Source organism: Cydia amplana, chromosome 6 (assembly GCF_948474715.1).
Source record: "Cydia amplana chromosome 6, ilCydAmpl1.1, whole genome shotgun sequence".
NCBI lineage: Eukaryota > Metazoa > Arthropoda > Insecta > Lepidoptera > Tortricidae > Cydia > Cydia amplana.
Window position 1 is genome coordinate 6,898,255 of NC_086074.1, and position 19,417 is coordinate 6,917,671.

At 39.3% G+C, this 19,417-nt stretch overlaps 1 protein-coding gene across 1 annotated transcript in view; it reads left to right on the forward strand.

The window, feature by feature from the left end:
• The first annotated feature begins 730 nt into the window (after nt 1-730).
• The window catches only part of LOC134648768 (ras-related protein Rap-2b), a 65,485-nt gene continuing 46,798 nt past the window's right edge, over nt 731-19,417 (forward strand). Inside the window, exon 1 of the mRNA XM_063503323.1 lies at nt 731-939. Within this exon, the coding sequence (XP_063359393.1) occupies nt 851-939 (89 nt within the window). The 5' untranslated portion in view covers nt 731-850. The remainder of the gene's footprint in view (nt 940-19,417) is intronic.

Below are 19,417 nucleotides of genomic sequence, written 5' to 3' on the forward strand. Positions count from 1 at the left end.
CGGAACAATGTCTTGAAAAATGTATTCAAACCGTATATTAGCGAATAAAAAATTGAAGGGCAAACACTGAACATATATCAGTAAAATCTCGTATTTATTTCGTATCTATACCCATACCACGAGTCACTGACATTGTCACTGACATATACGCTAATCTACATAAGTTACGTTCTATACATCTCGGTCGCACTAATACGTCAGTACGAGCGAGATGCATAGAAAGTAAGTTACGTAGACGTTAGCGTATGTTATGTCAGATTTGACATTGTCAGTAACTCGTGGTAAGGGTACTGTTTGATAAAGTTTATCTGAAAAAATAATAAGGTAGGTTCAGCAGAAAAAGCACAACTTGGTTAAAGTTTTGTTTCATATTGCCAATGGGGTTGGCCGGTCGAAGTATTTAGCAGATGGCGCCATCATAGCTTGCCCTGTCAATCCCTACAATTGTTATTTAATAATTTTATAGACTGTATTTACTTTGATGCGATTAAGAATATTTACTTAATATGTTGCTGAGAGATTAAACGATGTCCTTTAATACACATTGGTCAAAATATGACTAAGTACCTTAATGTTTTTGTTTATTATCTAGTTATAAGTACATCACAAAAACAATTATGTACAAATAATGGATTTTTTGGAAAGTCGCTTCACGAATCCGTGACAAAGGCCTCCGTCCATATTGGATGCGTTGATGCTTCCACGAGATTACGGCGGGTGCGGACGGAGGCACGGCCCGGCACACTCGCCGCCCGACCGCCCGGCGCCGCGCACGTACCGCCGCCCGAGAGCCCGCTACTCACGCGCTCCTGTGACAAACACGAAACATGTGCTAAGTGACCACTCCACAATGAAGGGCCGACATCAATTCCGACGCAGGTTCAGCTTGCAACCGTCGTTCTTAAAGGAAGAACACGAAGACGAGAGGAGGCCCCACAGGTATCTTGGACGTAGTTTAGCGTAAAAGATCCATCCTCTAAAATTTGTCATTTAAATGAACAACTTTTCCGTTTGACAGAAAGTTCAAATTTGACTAACAGATTTTTGTGGATTGGATCTTTTACCCTAAACTACGTCCTCTTTATGTAAATGTGTTACGCGCCGTAGAGGTGTCTACGGCGCCTCGTAGCGCGTAAACGGTTTGTTTGAGCGCGACGGCGCGAGATTAAAACTTTGGACGTTTAAGAAACTTAATAGCTCTATTAAATATTCTATGTAACACGCTTGCTACTTGATCCCCGCCAAGTTGGATGTTTGTTCTTCGCTATTATTTTATCCGCCCTTTTCCCCTTGACTACGGTTATTGTTTTTCACGTTGTAGTTAATAAATAGTTTATTTTTCCTCAGCGGTCGCTTGTTCGCGCGTGCTCGACCATCGACATACGTTATATCACGGGAAACAAAAACAAAAGAGAACGGAAAATAAGTTCAAGTACCCATAAATAGGTACCGTAAAACGGGGTGAATAGACACGATTTTCAACTTCAAGGACGATTTTCACTAATAATCCAAATGATAAAAGTAATAATTTTGACATCATTATTTGAGTCTTGCTTAGTTCTTCAATTCTGTATACGTATTTTTAATTTCATCCCGCTTATTTTAGAGAAAATGAAGAAAAACTACCCGATTTCGACATATACGTAAAACGGGGTCGATAGACACGTCATATGGGGTGATTACAAAAAACAGTCAGGGTTGTCACAAACTTAAAATAGATTTTTATTACGAAAAAAGTAAATAAATAAACTGACTTTCAATAAATCACTTATGAGAATTGTATGAAAAAAAATAAACTTAGCTTACACTAGAAGCGTATTCTTTAAGTACCTACCTATTATTTAAGGAGCAGTGATATCATAATACATAAAATCAAAATCAATTATAGGCATGATAAAATATCTTAAAAAAGTGTTCAAATTCAAAACTCATATTAAATACTATAATATATGAAATATTACTCAATTTTATACTTTATAGTACAATTACAATTAAAAAAAATGGATTAAATACATTTTGACAACCCTAGCATAAATATTTCCATTCACCCCCATTCGTTACTCTTCACCCCTCAGTCGTGTCCTTTCACCCCATATGACGTGTCTGTTGACCCCATATGGCGTGTCTCTTCACCCTGTTGTCGTGTCTATTTACCCCGTTGGGAAGTAAAAACGGTTATGATTTGTTTTTTGCATATTTATCTTTAATTAATAAGGAAAATCGCTGTTATCTTTCATTATTTTAACACTAGAAGAACTGGTTTACTTAATACACTATAAATAACACAATAACTAACCTGTATTTCACTGCTATATCAAAGTTTGCACAGGCAATATATCATACTTTCACAAGGCCTCATTTCAAATTGAAATATTTATTACTTGTGATCAACTTCATGCTTGATTCGTGTTACCAGATTAAAGATTGAATATTCTACTATAATTGTACCTCAAAAGAATTGGCAATGGTAGTCTAGTTTTTAAATATAACAATGTAAAGGAAAGTTCAGAAATTTTCTCTATTCACCCCGCGATTTCTGGTGACCCCGTTTTACGGTATACGAAGAGATGTGGTTAAAGACCGACATTCATTTTGCTAAGCTCGTAGTCCTATGGGGCAGGGGAGGACGTAACCATTGTGCAGGCTGGTCTTTGAGGGTCGTTTGTTATCTGACAATTTTCTTCAACTTCACGTCGTCCGAAATAAATGCGTAATGCTCGACGTTTCCCCAATGCCCCACTTACCTTGTAGTTTGACGTAGATTTTACGATAAATTTCACGGCGTCTTTTTAACAAAAGTCTCTCGATAATTGTGCTTTCGGCCTTTTATTCGTTTCAAAATACGAGTTACAAAAGAAGGATTTTTGGGGCTATTTTAGTAATAGGCTATCAGTTTTCACGGTGCTTATTCAGAGCTAAACCAAATGACTTTTCAGACATTTTAGTTACAAAAACAATGTTTTGCAAAATATGGTCTGAAAATAAAACAAGTTATACTACTATGAATCATTCCAATTTATTTATCTACAAATAACCTAAAAAAATATAATTTATTAAACCTTGCGTGAACTGTGGTGCACTAATTCATTTTAACAAGGGTATAATGAAATCCCAGCATTATTCCCGTGACCTATTTATGGTAAAATTATGCAAACAACTAACCCAAAAGGGTCAATATTAGAGATGATGTGTGCCGCCGTAAAATGAAAGTGGATGTTGACTCAACTTGATTTCTCAGTAAGCTGAGAAAAATAACGTTGCCGCTATATTTAAATAATCGAACCAATCTAAAGAAAGTGTATCAAAGTATTACAATATACTTATGTACAAAATAAACACAATAACTAACAAATTACTTAATGCAACAAACACATAACAAATAAGTTTGTAAACGTATAATTATTGGTGCAATAATTATACGTTTAATCAAAATTACTTAATGCAACAAACACATAACAAATAAGCTTGTAAACGTATAATTATTGGTGCAATAATTATACGTTTAATCAAAATTATTAAATCAGTATTATTAAATCATCATCAAATTAAATCAAAATTATTTAGATGGTGTTTAGAAAAAATGTATTACAACAATTCGGAACAATTATGCCATTTCGCAATGAAGCAATAATGTAAATATAGATATAATAAGTTCTGTAAATATAGTTGTAAGGTTATTTAATTTGTATGTCTGTAATAGGCTGAAAATGGAGACACTGACTATAGAATAAGATCATTTATATATACACATTTCTTTACAAATAAATATATTTCATTTCAATAAAGAATATTTACTTACTTACTTGTTAGGCATGGTCACTAGCTCACTACTAACTGCTAGGATATTCATAATAAATAAAAACATAACCGTCAAAACATTTATCACGCGATGATAACAACACGACATTTTTTTAATGTTGTTGCAATAGAATCTACTTAATGAATACTTTCGTGTCACTGTTAATAGGTAGAAACTTTATTGCATAGACATAGGTACATAAGCGATCTGCTTAATTTAAAAGCTCCTGCAGCTGCTTTTAAGCAGGAGCTTAAAAGCTTTATTTTTGCATTCGTACTACGTAGTAGTATCTTACTTACTTTGACAAAGTCAGTCTACCATAAACCATCTCCCATAGCAGTCTGACAGTTTCACAATCCCTTATTTTTTCGCTTCTGAACGAGAGGGCTTCACTACTGAGTACCGTAAAATGGGGTGAGTAGGGTCAAAACTGAAATTCAAACCTCGATAACATTTTATTTTTACATATGAAAACTGAATGGTGTAAGTGTTCCGGACGTTGGTATTTTAGTTTTTATTTTATTTTGGGTAGTTCCATTTCATAACTTTGACGATAAAGAGGAAAACCCACCTCACCCCGTAGTACCTCGTATTTGGGGTGAGAGGGGTTTTCATACAAAGGCGATTTTGGAAGATTGTTTGATCGATTTTTTTTTATTATGCGTATTACTATAGCTCCATTTTAAATTGGAATACATTATTTTTGTAGCAGTAGCCTTAAAACCCTTCTCACTCCCCTCTCAAACCATCTCTCCCCATTCATAACCCACCTCTCCCCGCGAAACCTACTCACCCCGTTTTACGGTACTGACGTCGTAAATAAGTTTCCTTACATGAACCTTATACAAATTTATGAGCAGAGATCTACTGTTTTAGAAAGACACTGTATGTGACACACTCACTAGACTGTGATATTGCGAAACTTATTGCATCTTGCTCATATACAGTCCCAGTGATATCAAAGAGCGAGACAAATTTGCTAGTAGGTACTATTGCAAATTTCATTAAAATTGGCCTATGTAGTCGTAAATGTTTGAATTTATTGTGTAACAGGTTCGACACGTGACAGGATGGGAGTCGTAAACTAAAGGCTAAGAACGGTCACGTAAAATAATCACGTATCGTATATTTGCCAGGAATAGTTCCTTTAGATACGTTCATCGTATCAGCATTCGGTGAAAAGATACATTATGTGCGATTTACAAGCCGTGCAAATTGGAAAAGGGGTTCTGGTTGAGCCTTTTCATCTTACATTGCCGGTAAAGTATATATATAACTAGCGGCCCGTCCCGGCTTCGCACGGGTTAACAAATTATACATAAACCTTCCTCTTGAATGACTATCTATTATAAAAAAAACCGCATCAAAATCCGTTGCGTAGTTTTAAAGATCTAAGAATACACTTTGTTTTATACTATGTAGTGATGTTGGATCACAAAGATAAGAGAAGCTGTCTAATTTAAAATAAGAAGAACCGGAGTTAAATGGAACTACATTAGGGATGAAATTTCAAAATGAGTTGAAGTAGTGGGTACTGAGAAAACAATTGAAATGACGTTATTACTGATTAAGTTGCGTATTATGATGAAATTATTTTATTAAGTAACGGCTCTGATATTATTTTAATCTGCTATTGGTTTTGGGGATGTAGATACCTACTGAAGATAACAGGTTTAGTGCTTTTTTAGGGTTCCGTACCCAAAGGGTAAAAACGGGACCCTATTACTAAGACTCCGCTGTCCGTCCGTCCGTCCGTCCGTCCGTCCGTCCGTCTGTCACCAGGCTGTATCTCACGAACCGTGATAGCTAGACAGTTGAAATTTTCACAGATGATGTATTTCTGTTCCCGCTATAACAACAAATACTAAAAACAGAATAAAATAATACGTGGGGCTCCCATACAACAAACGTGATTTTTGACCGAAGTTAAGCAACGTCGGGCGGGGTCAGTACTTGGATGGGTGACCGTTTTTTTGCTTGTGTTTTTTGCTTGTTTTGCTCTATTTTTTGTTGATGGTGCGGAACCCTCCGTGCGCGAGTCCGACTCGCACTTGGCCGGTTTTTTTTATATCATCGATGCTGCAGTTATTTATAAAATAGTAACAAACTAATCGACATATTTAAGAACGGAATGCGACCTTACATACGGTGACGCCCGGACGGTAATCATAATCATAATTTTTTATTGCATGAAAGTGAGTACAAAAGGTGTTAGTATATACAAAATCTGTTTGCTAGTTGCTATGTAACAAGTAAGGCCTTACTCCTTATGGCATTTATTAGTAAGCGCTACAATGTAAATGTGGCACTCCACATCAATTATATAACCATAGATAGGTTACACTCATACTTGAGGAACACAAAAAATACTTCCATATTTATTTCTGTGCCTACGAAGAAATCTGTTATTTTTGATTAATTTTCTTATTCCATCCATCTTTGTCACACTCGTTGTTAAACATAAGCTGGTCTCTTTCTCTTTCGGTGTGCTGGGAGCTCGTTAGCACGTGCACATTTCTCGCTTGTCCAGCCGCGACTAAAGGCAACTTGTCCAATTTGTCACATGCTTTGCGCTTCAATTTTGGAACGCCTATAACCTATCTTGAGTTATAAATCATTGCTCCACATTAGATATAGCCGCGGCTCACTAGCCGCGCCTAGAAATTCTACAATCCACTAACAGTGATTCGGTCAACTTGGTTTATTTGTTTATTTGTTTATTTCAATATACATCTGTAACTTACAGCTAACAAGCCAAAGCGTCACAAATATTAATATACTATGTCAAACATTATACATAAAACTATCTCTAACAAACATGTAATAGCAGTAGCAGTAGCCACATTAGGATTAGGATTTTTCTATTAATCTCTTACATTTTTCAATAAAACAATACCATGTAGAGTGAAACAGATCTCCTTGCGGGTCTTCATTGAGTACGGAGTTGAGCACAGAGAGTGCGGTCGAGAGCGGCGCGTGTCGCTGCAGCGCGGTGCGCGCCGGCGGGCATGCCAGGAGAGGCGCTGAGCGCAGGCGGGACCGCGCGTTGGGAGCGTACAGTCTAACCACTTCTTCGACCAGACCCGTACACTCTATTTTGTTGCGTATGATACCTAATGCAAACTTAACTACCGCTAGATATCGCCTTACTTCCAGAGACTCGTACCCGAGTACGCCCAGGAGGAATAGCGTAGGATATAGATAAGGGTAATTCGTGAATTGCTTCTTGTACAAACTTCGCAAGTACTTTCTTTGTACTTTCTCCAATACTAGGCTATATTTTGCTTCGTGTGGGTTCCAGACTGTGGCATTTGATTCTAACCCACTCCGAACCAAGGCCGCGTAAAGGGCTCTAACCGCCGCCGATGTCATATGTTGGGAATTGCGTAACACAAATCCTAACTTTTGTGCTGCTCTTTTGGCCACGCTCAGGGTATGTTCTCGGAAACTAAGTTGCGAGTCGAACAGAACTCCTAGATCGCGAACCGTGGCGACCCTCATTATTGCGTCTCCGCCCAAGGTATATCTGTGATTAAGCGGTACAGACGACCGAGTAAAGCTCATCATTTCGCATTTTGAAATATTAAAATTGAGTTTGTTTAGTATACTCCATCTATATACCGAGTTGATATCATTTTGAAGGTCTATGCAGTCTTTTTCGGAACTTATAACTTTTACTAATTTGACATCATCCGCAAACATCATTATTTCAGAGCATTCTACATGATTAGGCAGGTCATTAATTAAAATATTAAAAAGCAACGGCCCTAGGTTCGACCCTTGGCTTATGCCGGAGAGTGTGTTGTACGGCTCTGATTGGTACGGTCCGTATTTTACGAACTGCCTCCTCTCCGATAAGTAACTAGCAAATACCTTGAGCAGCTGTGGTACAAAGCCCATACTACTCAGTTTAATCAAAAGAACGTCGTTGTCTACTCTATCGAACGCTTTTTGGAAATCCAGATACACTACGTCAACTTGTTTCCTATTGTCTAGTTCTTTTGACATTAGGTTTACAAGTGAAACTAGATTTGTAGTTACCGAACGTTTGGGTAAAAAGGCGTGTTGCGCGGATGTAATATGTGGTAAACACTGCGGTAATATGCGAGCATGTAATGCTATTTCAAATACCTTAGCTAAAGAGCATAATATCGCTACCGGTCTGTAATTCTCTACTTGGAGTTTTGAACCCGATTTAGGAATTGGGGTTACCCGAGATTCTTTCCACGATTTAGGATATACGCCAGCTTTGAGTATTATATTAAATATATATGTTATAGGTTTAACTATGCAATCTACACATGCCTTAATTACGAAGGGTGGTATGGCATCGGGTCCCGCGCTCGTATTAGGTCTTAACCGTTTAACAGCTCCCCTTATTTCCTCTGAACTGAAGGCTTCTACTGCCACACGCCTCGAGTGTGCCGTACTCAATGCGTCCGCTGCGGTTGCTTCGAGAATTGGTGGATCTGGGAGAAACACAGACTGGAAATGTTTTGCAAAAGCGGTTGCCATATCCGCTCCTTGACATTCTTTTTCGCCGTGATAGATTTTGGTCTCGATTCCTCCATGACAACGTAAACTATTGACATATTGCCAAAATTTTGCAGGTTGACTACTTAATTCACTCGATATATTTCTGACGTAAGTTTCATAGGCCATCTTAATATCTTTTTTCAAATTTGTTCGCATAGATTTAAACTGGTCAAGATATTTACTATTTCCACTCTTTTTCCACATACGGTGATACTCATATTTTAGCTTAATGTCGTGAATTATTCCTTTAGTATAAAAAACGGGATATGCCCTAGTCGACGAAGGCTTTCGAATTTTCATTGGAATGCATGTGTTAAATATATCATATATTGCGTCATTAAACATTTCGACTGCTAAATTTGGATCTTTCGTGGCAAATAAATTATCCCAAGCTGTATTTTTAATTAATTCATATACTGCTGCATAGTCTCCCTTCGGGAAGACCCAATCCTTACCAATAGGGATATTTGAAGGTGGTAACGTGATTAAAGACTTACGAAGCTTGTATTCGACGCGAATGAATAGTGGTGGGTGATGTCCATCAATTACCGATAATTCTTCCCCCGGCTCCGCACTCCGAACCTCCACTCTCTCACTCAACTCCGGACTCGTAAGCACCGCGTCTAGGATTCTTTCATTCTTATTATTTACATTATTATATTGACTAAGGTCACACCTATTTAAGAAACAATCGTACAACAACAAAGTATTTGTGCTAGCACTATGGTAATTTAAATCGCCTTGTTGAAGATCCTTGGGTCTTAGCAGTGCGTCTGTACCGCGTGACACAGAGATGGGAGCGAGGGGCCGGCTGAAGACGTTGGAATGATAACTCACGTAATATTGAAGCGGTCCTTTTATTTCTCAGAATAACGTACAGCTTGCAATCGTCAAATGGTAATAATATATATTAGAAAAATTAATGAATCTAAAAATAGATCCTATCGCTATGGCTGACAGAATGGAAGAGAGTTAAACCATAGACTACATGCATAGACATGAAAAGCTACGGGCATAGTGTAAGGGCTCTACACATGATGCTACCAAATTATATGAGGACAATACATTCTAACACTTCCCCTTATTGTACTCAATGCAAATAACCAAATGCAGAATATAAAACAATCACAAAAAAAACTCTACATTAAGTGACTCTACCATATTTCTATGTGACTCTACATTTGATAAGGCATTCCTCTATGTGACTCTACATTCAAAAGAGTACAATACAAATGCTTATATCAAATTCATTACTGTGACAAAACGCTCGTGCTTGACCTTGGATAACGGTTTAGTTAAAACATCTGCGAGCATTTTGTCAGTAGGCATGTACTTAACATCAATCAATTTCTTATTGATAAGATCCTTGACATAATGAAACCTTAAGTCTATATGCTTCGTACGCTTATGACAATATTCATTAACATGCAACAATCTTTGTGCGGACTGGTTATCATTATAAACAACATATTGAATTTCCTGACTTTGTGTAGGTAAAATTTCAGAAAGTAAATTTTGAATAAATGTGACATCTTTACATACATCGCTTATAGCTAAGTATTCCGATTCACATGATGATAATGCCACGCACTTTTGCTTACGAGCTTCCCAATTGACCGTATCATTTCCGAGTTTAATGACAAAACCAGTATAACTTTTCCTATCGGTCACATCATTGGCCCAGTCCGCGTCAGTAAAGGCATTTAAAAACCAATTCTTACTTTTATGATAACATAAAGAGTACTGAATCGTTCCTGCCAAATAACGCAGAATCCTTTTAGCTACCAGCCAATGAGTCCTATCGAAGCAGTTATTGAACTGGCTCAGCTGACTGCATGCATAAGATATATCTGGTCGCGTACAGACGGACAGATACATCAGGCATCCAAGCAGCTGACGATAGTTGTAAATGTCATCCTGTAAACTATCAATATTTTTAGATTTCAGTAGCTTACAGTTGACCTCCATTGGTGTAGATACGGCCTTACAATTTTGCATATTAAAGCGAACAAGCAATTTACGTATATATTCACTTTGGTCGAGTTTTAAAATGCCTTTAACTCTATCCCTAGTGACATTAATACCTAAACAGCTCTTTAATTCTCCTAGGTTCTTTACATTAAATTCTTTTTCAAGAACTGAAACCAACAAACTTTTATTAGAGCTGTTTGGACTGTAAAATACATAAAAATCGTCTACGTATAAAGCAATTATTACAATATCATTACCAGAACATCTCATATAGACACACGGTTCGCATTTAGATTGAACAAAGTTGTGTTTACATAATAAATTGTGTATTTTACAATTCCACATCCTGCTCGCCTGTTTTAGGCCATAAATACTTTTCTTAAGCAAGCAAACTTTATTAGGATCTTTATCACAAAAACCTATTGGTTGCTCCATAAATATAGTTTCATTCAAATCGCCATTTAAAAAGGCTGTGGCGACATCTAAATGGTCTATATTTAAATTAAATTGATTAGCAATTGAGAACAAAATTCGCATAGTAGAATGACGTACGACGGGTGAAAAAGTCTCCTTATAATCAATACCTTTACATTGAGTAAAACCTTTGGCAACTAGACGAGCTTTGAAACGGTCAAATTTACCAGATGCATCATATTTTACTTTGTATACCCATTTGCATTTAACTATATTTTTATCTACGGGTCTATCCACTAGCTCCCACACATTGTTGGCAACTAGTGCGTCGTACTCACGCGTCATGGCCTCCAGCCACTCCTTACTATGAGCTGAATTCACCGCCTCGTTGTATGTAAGTGGTTCGGAGATAAAAGGATTTTCAAAGACCATAAAACTGTTATCAGTCATATCATAGTCGGAAAATCTCGGAGGTTGTACGTTACGTGTAGAGCGGATTGGACGACCAGTGTGCGAAGCGACAGTCGCAGGACCAGTCGCGGCACCATCCCGAGCTGTAGTCTCGCATGGCGAAGTTAGAGGCTCGGAGCTTGGCTCCCTTGCAGGCAGCCCAGCGGGGTCGAGCTCGTCCTCGCTTGCAGACAAACCAGCGGGTTCGGACTCGTCCTCACTCCCAGTACAGTACACGCCATCTGAAATTGAAATATTATCTCCGTTAATATCATTACTTTCACTATCACTTACACATAATTGATCATTATTAAAATTTAATTCATTATTATTAGGATTAAATTCATTAATATTTTTATCACAGTTCTGTTTTGTTGTATCACAGTCAAAGTTAAAAATATTTATTTGCTCTTCGCTGTCAGCTTCTGAAGGTTGAGGATAGGAACCTCTGAACTTGTTCTCAATAAATGCTACATTTCGAGAGATAATCACCTTAGTAGGACATAAGGGATCAGCTAGTCGATATCCCTTAGAAGTCTCACTGTAACCTACAAATATATACTCCTTCCCCTTAGCGTCTAGCTTATCCCTTTTATTTTTAGGAACAAGCGAATAAGCCATACAGCCAAACACCCTGAGATGGCTGAGGTCCACCTTAGACCCAGACCAAACTTCTTCAGGAATGCGTCCGGACAAAGCAGTTGTGGGAGACCTATTTTTTAAATATATGGCTGCCATGATGGCCTCTCCCCAAAAACGCTTTTCCAAGGACGCATGCTGTAACATGCAGCGCGCTTTTTCAAATAAAGTACGAAATGCTCTCTCCGCCGTACCATTCTGGGAAGACGAATAAGGAACTGTGGTTTGGTGAATTATACCATGTTTTTGCAAATACTCAGTAAAATTTAAATTACAGTATTCTTTACCATTATCTGAACGTAAGCATTTAATAGGCAAATTTAGTTGCTTTTCCACTAAGGCTTTAAATTGAACAAAATGGGACATTACCTGCGATTTGTTCTTCATGAGGTATCCAAAGGTCTTCCTTGTGAAGTCATCGGTAAAGGTGACCAGGTAACGCGCCCCACCCCAGCTTGCCTCTGGTAATGGTCCACAAACGTCACTATGTATGAGCTGCAGCGGTTGGGTAGTCCTGCTTGAGCTGGCTTTAGGGAAAGGCTTGGTGGCCATCTTCCCCTTAAGACAAGCTTCACACTTGTCATAAGCATCACCCTGAAACACGACACCACACACATGCTTTCTCAAGCTATTCATACCTGCAATGTTCAAGTGGCCTAGACGGCAATGAAACAAATTTGCCGCCGCAGAGGTAGCGACTGCTGCGCTCGGTGTCTCCTGCCTCTCTTGCAGGAGCAAAGAGTGCATCCTATTGGGCAAGTTACCTTTACATACAGAACCCTCTAATTTATAAATGCCATTAGTACAGTTTGCTTTTGCTAAATAATTGCCAGAAGTTCTACTATTTTCATCATATATGAAACAACCATCAGCATTAAATTCAATAATGAAACCATTTTGACATAATTTAGAAACACTCAAGAGATTTACAGACAGACTGGGGACAAACATAACATTTTTAATTTGTCTAACCTTATTGTTCATAACGAGGTTCAGCTCTCCTGCGCTCGTACTGGTCATCTGTTGTTTATTTGCTGTTGATATTGATTGCGCACTAGTGTCCTTAAGATTGCACAGTAACTCCTTGTCCTTCACTAAGTGATTTGATGAACCCGAGTCCAAAAACAATTCAGCGGCAGCAGCATGGGCTAGGTAGGCAGAGGCATGTTGATCCTTGTTGTCCCTCTTCTTCGCCATCTTCTCACGTCGCAGCTTAAAGCATTTAGCCTTCACATGTCCTGGTTTCCCACAATATTTGCATGTGATCTGTTTCTTGCTTACAAACGCTGAAGTAGTCGAAGTCGAAGACGCATTCATGGAGTCCTTCCTCTGCTCTCCTTGTAACAGCCTAGTTCTCACTACCTCGCTAGAAAGTTTGGATGTCAAACACAGGGTCTCTAGGTTACTAACAAGCGAGTCATATTCTGGTGGCAATCCACTTAACAGTATTTCTGCAATTTCTTCGTCTTCAACGGTCTTCTCTATGTCTGACAACTGGTGTACAAGAGACATAACTTTCTCAATATATGAAGACATTGAACTAAAGTGCGAAAATTCAATACGGTGCAGCTGTCTTAAGAGTAGTACGCGCCTATACAGGCCGCGATCCTCAAAAACGTCGGACAACTTCTTCCAAGCGTCTTTTGCTGATTTGGCGTCTCGAACATATTGGTACAACCCAGGTTTTAAGCCTAAGCACAAACGGGCCAGCGTGCGCTGATCGCGCACGACATCAGAGCCCGTGAGCGGCGTATCATCCAATCTCACAATGAGGTCCCACAATCCTTCCAGTGTGAGCATCATTTTCATAGTGAATTTCCAACTTAGAAAATTGCCAGCACCCTCAAGCTTCTCCATCACGCCTGCGCCACCCAACATTAGCGTCGACGTACTTGTCGCTGTCGTCGAAGCACCCAGCGTGTTCGCAACCGGTGGTGTAACATTATCAATAACCTCATCACCATGCGGTGGCATGTTGGTAGGTTGCTCAGCGCGTAATTCCAGGTCACGCCGATAATACAGACGTAGGATGAAAACGGATTTGATTTACCTGTCGGGCTGGGCACATAAACTGTTGAAGATCCTTGGGTCTTAGCAGTGCGTCTGTACCGCGTGACACAGAGATGGGAGCGAGGGGCCGGCTGAAGACGTTGGAATGATAACTCACGTAATATTGAAGCGGTCCTTTTATTTCTCAGAATAACGTACAGCTTGCAATCGTCAAATGGTAATAATATATATTAGAAAAATTAATGAATCTAAAAATAGATCCTATCGCTATGGCTGACAGAATGGAAGAGAGTTAAACCATAGACTACATGCATAGACATGAAAAGCTACGGGCATAGTGTAAGGGCTCTACACATGATGCTACCAAATTATATGAGGACAATACATTCTAACACGCCTAACAACAGTATTTTCGTGCTTTTAACCTTTTCACTGACACTTTCCACACTCTCAAACCATTCCGTATAAACGCTATCGGTAACATTCGGAGGTATATATACGACACACACGTAAACGTATTCCCCGTCAATTTGAAACCGTGCCCATAGGTCTTCTCCGGAAGGCGTTTCGAATTGTGGCACGCGCTCGAGAATGATCGGTGGACGCGCTGCCAGAAGTACTCCGCCGCCACTACGTCCATCACCTCGGTCACGGCGCAACACCTTCCAGTCTCCTGGACATAGTTCTGCGTCTTCTACCGATTCATTCAAATTTGTTTCAGTTATGGCTAGCAAGCACAGTTTGTCCATTGCGAGCGTCAAATTAACTCTCCATTCCGTTAGCTTACTCCGCAGTCCTCTTACGTTCTGATAGTAGGCGTGTAGTATGAAATTGGTTTTATGATTCGCCCGTGCTTTTGTTCCGAAAGTTACGAAAATTCTGCTTCCAGGGTTTTATGCATATATCTTCCGCCCAGTAAGCGGGGTCCAACACCCGCTCAACATACTTCAGTGGAACAGTGAGTTTGAATGATGCATAATTTCCTTTTGCCTTTAGTGTCTCGACTGTGCAAACGTCTTCCCCACAGATCTCGGAAAGATAAGCCTGTACTTGATCGTTAGTTGTGCCCACTTTTACATAAAACAAGTGAATGTAACGGCACCTCTCCGAAGCTTTCAGCGGGCACGTAGTTCCAGGGAGAGCTGTGCCTCTCTTAACCTCCAGTTGTTTTCGCGGGCGTATCTGAGATTTACCTCGCTCCTCGCCCCCCGCGTCTGAACTCGCCGGTTCTGCTAACGTCTCCGCATACCTACCACTGTCCAGGCTATGAGGAATCTGACCAATCTGACCAGTTATTGGCGGCAGTAACGCCTTTTCAGAGGCTTTCTTTTCCGTTGAAGGTGGTACAGACTTACGAGTTGCGTCGCAGCTTGGCGGAGACTGCGTTCTCGGTTTTTCAGTAACGGACGCGTAGGTGGCAACGGGGTTGCTGTCTCTATAAGTCACTAACGAATTCAATCTCTCTTCAAGGGCTGCCACTCTTTCTTCAACAGTCGTCACTCTGGTTTTCAATTGCGCCACTGACTGTACTAGTGGCGCAATCTGGTTTTCGACTGCTTTGCCAATTAAACTTATTAGGCGTTCATCCAGGTAGTCTTGTAGCTCCTCCCTAACTAGAACTCTGATATTATCTAGACACACAGAGTCATCCTGGGCATTATTCTGTGGCTGTGGGCGACGGAACGTGACGTGCGATCTTGTCGAGTGATTCAAGAAACTGCAATCCATGGATTCATCAACATGCGCTGTGTGTACGGTATGATTGAAACTGAAGTCGGATGTTCGTATTGGTGTATTTGTGTTGTCTCCTCTCTTTGCCTGTCGACAGACGCAGCCCGGGCATATCCATGTTTTTCTCCGTTCTGTCGTCAGCGTGTCATATAGGTCCTTTGTGATATTAGCACACACCAAGTCATATATGTCCGTACAAGCCAGGCATTGTAAGAAGCGCTGGCCCGGCTGGTCCCCAATGATGTTGTGACAACCGGCACAAGCAATAGGTGTGGTTTGCGTAGCCATTTTGCTGTTCATATATATTTTTTTTTTAGTTAAATAATTAACAAGTGAACAAAGAAAGACGGGCTGCCGAAAGCTGTTATTATTGTCGCCGCGCCGATGTACTCGTAGCGTTATGACTCACCGATAGCGCTCGTTGGTCGCGTGCCGTGCGCACTATGTCCTGACGTAGGTAATGCCACCGATGATTGTCGCGCTGCGTAGCAATAGGTCGTAGCCGATGCGCGCGAAGATGTAAAGCGTAGCAAGGTTTCGTAGCAGGTGCGCGTAGTCACGGTGACGTCTCTATTCCTTGTCTCCCCAAGTTTCGCCTACTGCAGTCAAGCGATCGTGGTCCAGCGGTGCGTGTGGCGGCTTTCTAATTCCCCCACCCCGGTTCGATCCCCGGCAACGGAGGTGGCGAAGCCTAGCTGTCCTCTTCTAAGACCGCCCACTGGGTGGAGTCCTCAGGTAAACACTTCTTAAGAGTGACAAGGAATGGCAAGCAACCAATCACAATTAAAATAAGTATTAAAAAAAGCAAAGATTCACAGCAGCAATTAACACGTCCGCTCGCGACGAGTGCGAGACGCATCCCCTTGGTTACTTTGCTAGTGCACGTGTAGTTATATCGCGACGAGCATGTTTTCTATGAAAAAGTAAGTAACTTAATCAAGCGTGACACGGTTTCACTACTAAAGTTTATTGCGTATCAGCAAATATAGTGCTTTGATCAGTTCAATCACAACTTGCTTGTCATTCCCCGTTTGATGAAGAACAACACGCCAAGTTTGCGTGATGCGTCAGTGGCTCCACAAACTAGCCTTTTATGTTCAAATAAAGCTGCCGACAACGCACCTCCTTTCAGTGACTTTTGATTATTGCCCATTCATGCAGAATTAATGCTTTTTTTTAAAGGCCTCCGGGCTTCAACCAGGGCAATTCCTGTCAAGGTTTTGTCTCAAATTAGAATATGATCAACGTGTAAAATAATAGACTTTTGTTTTCCTTTCAGCAAAAAAAAAATGTTTTGTAGTTTGGACATTTTCGTTTAAAATTCAAACACTGGCGGTGTTACAAACGAACTATAAAGGCCTTGTAAAGTTTAATTGAATATACACCATCAATAGGACTGTATTAAAATATTATTTAGTAGGTACCTATTTTAAACGCGAAAAAAACAAAAATTTTAAACGCAAAACTGTAAAAATAAATACGTATACATAATCAAGTATGTACACTATTTTTATCCAGTAACTTGCTTTCCCTCGGGAAATCTGAGACACCGCGAAGATGTTGTACAAAGTTATTATAAATCGCGACTACGTCCTAGAAAGACTTAGATATAGTCATCGTGAATATCGCATAATAATGTTTTAACCCTCTTAATACTAAAAGTAAACACCTCAAGCTCAAACCATTCATGACAATGTTAGCAATTTGTGTCTCGAGTTCGAGTTAGGTACGACGACGCATTACACGTTTTAAGTTCTCATTACATATTAACCAGTTTGAAACCGAGTATCAAGTTAAATTCAATTTCACTCCCGCGGCTTACCATCGTCAAGAACGATTTGGTTTATATTATTATGTCAAAACCACGGTAATACTTCAAATGAATACTTGAGCAAACATTAATTCAGTTTGTAAGTAATTTTAAGAACAACATGGAACAACCAATGATACTTAATATATAAGTAAAGCCTTATTATAAGTCTCACGATTAATTCAATAAGACTTAATTCACACCTCACACTGGCTTTTACGGCTGTTATGCGAGATGAGGCAGACATAGACACAGTTGGCAAGTTCTGTTATTGTTGTAGAAATGTTAGTATTTAAATTAACGATTTGTACCTACTTACAAATTGATGGCGATTTAATGTCGTTTTTCTCTCGTTTGCCCGTGAAACTCCCTTTGTAGCGAGATGCGCTGAGATTTTTACGCTTAATCCGACTCTATGAGCTCAAAGTAAGAAAGCATATACGAATTGCCATGTAGCTTGTGTAGGCAAGAAAAAATCAGAAGGGGAAGCTACCTGTCAAGTGGGTAAAATTATGCACATTTTTTCCACTTTTGTGTCCCATTTTGCAATTTTTCATTGTTATTAGATAAATGGTTGGAGTTACAACAAAAGTACCAATTAACAATATACCTATTCTTCATTAAATTGACTACAATAATTTCATTGAAGAAATTTTGTTTTTCGAAAAACAATAAATATCAGGAAAATCAGCTATAGAAGTGAGGGGGGGGGGGAACTATTATGTATTTGATAATTTTAACAAAGTGAAAGCTCAATCTGCATGCAACCAGCATAATAAATGTTGGAAAGTGTCTTTGTAAACTAAAAGAATCTTGTTTATAGGTACTTAACTGCATAAACGCACGTGGAACAAGTTTAAATGTTTGAATTATATAACAGCTTTTGTTCGCGTGCGTGATGCCGTCACATTCTTTCGACCTTACTACTAAACAGACTAAATTTGTAATCGTGCTTATTTCTTCGACAATATATATCTTCGTATGGACTTCTCATAGTTTCCTTTTACGCCCAGATCTAACAGGTCATGGGCCTGCGCGTTTTCAATAAAAATCAAAACGTATTTCGAGCGTATAAAGCGAAAATAGTTAATACGGTTGCCGGCAGTAATGGCGTCCAGTACAAGTTCCTTATCTCCACTCGTTTCCTTTACGCCCGAGATCTAACAATAAAGTTTTTGATTTTCTTTAGTAGCATAGCGATTGTTTGAACAGGCATTATGTTGTGTTTGTACAAACGATATTGTGGAAATTGTTGAGATATATTATGTTTGTTTAATATATTAGGTATGAATAAAGAATAAATAACAAACATTAATTAGATAAGAAACAACAATATGTAAGTATAAGTATAGCAAATAAAAAAAGTGACAAGTACGGCTACCATCAGTTTGGCACTGACATAAACGCCATCGAGAACGTAATTTACTTTCTATACATCTCGTTCGCACTAATATGCGAGTACGAGCGAGATGTATAGAAAGTAAATTACGTTCTCGATAGCGTATTTGCCAGTTTTGACACTGTGTCAGTGACTCATGGTAGGTACGGGCTAAGATGTTTGACACTTAAACGCCCAAGTATGTGGGGCATTAGAACAAGATTAGAGTTTTAATGTTTTGTAGATAATTTAAAATATATTTTCTTCCCACCGTTCAAACTTTTTAGGAACTATAGTGAATTACTACTAAAAATGTGAAGCAAGTTTTTTTTTTACTTTTACATAGATACGCTAACCGTTGTCACAGAATAAATAATAGTACTAAGTAAGTACAGAAGACTCACTCTCTAACAAAACGCGTCTGTTACGATCAGCACAGATATGGCCGCTAGGTGGCGACAGCGCCACGCGCGGCTTATGGCTTTCCCAAAAATTGGGGCCGAACGGATGTACTTTTAGCTACCTGTAGCAAAGCGACGAAATCGCTGAGTGAGACACGCCTGCCGTTGTATATTTCGTGGTTTGACTACTTAGTCGGGTGGGTTCTATACCTAACCAAAAAGATTGTCTAGTCAAGGGCCTAAATAAATTATACTTTGTTAAATAAGGCCAATAATTG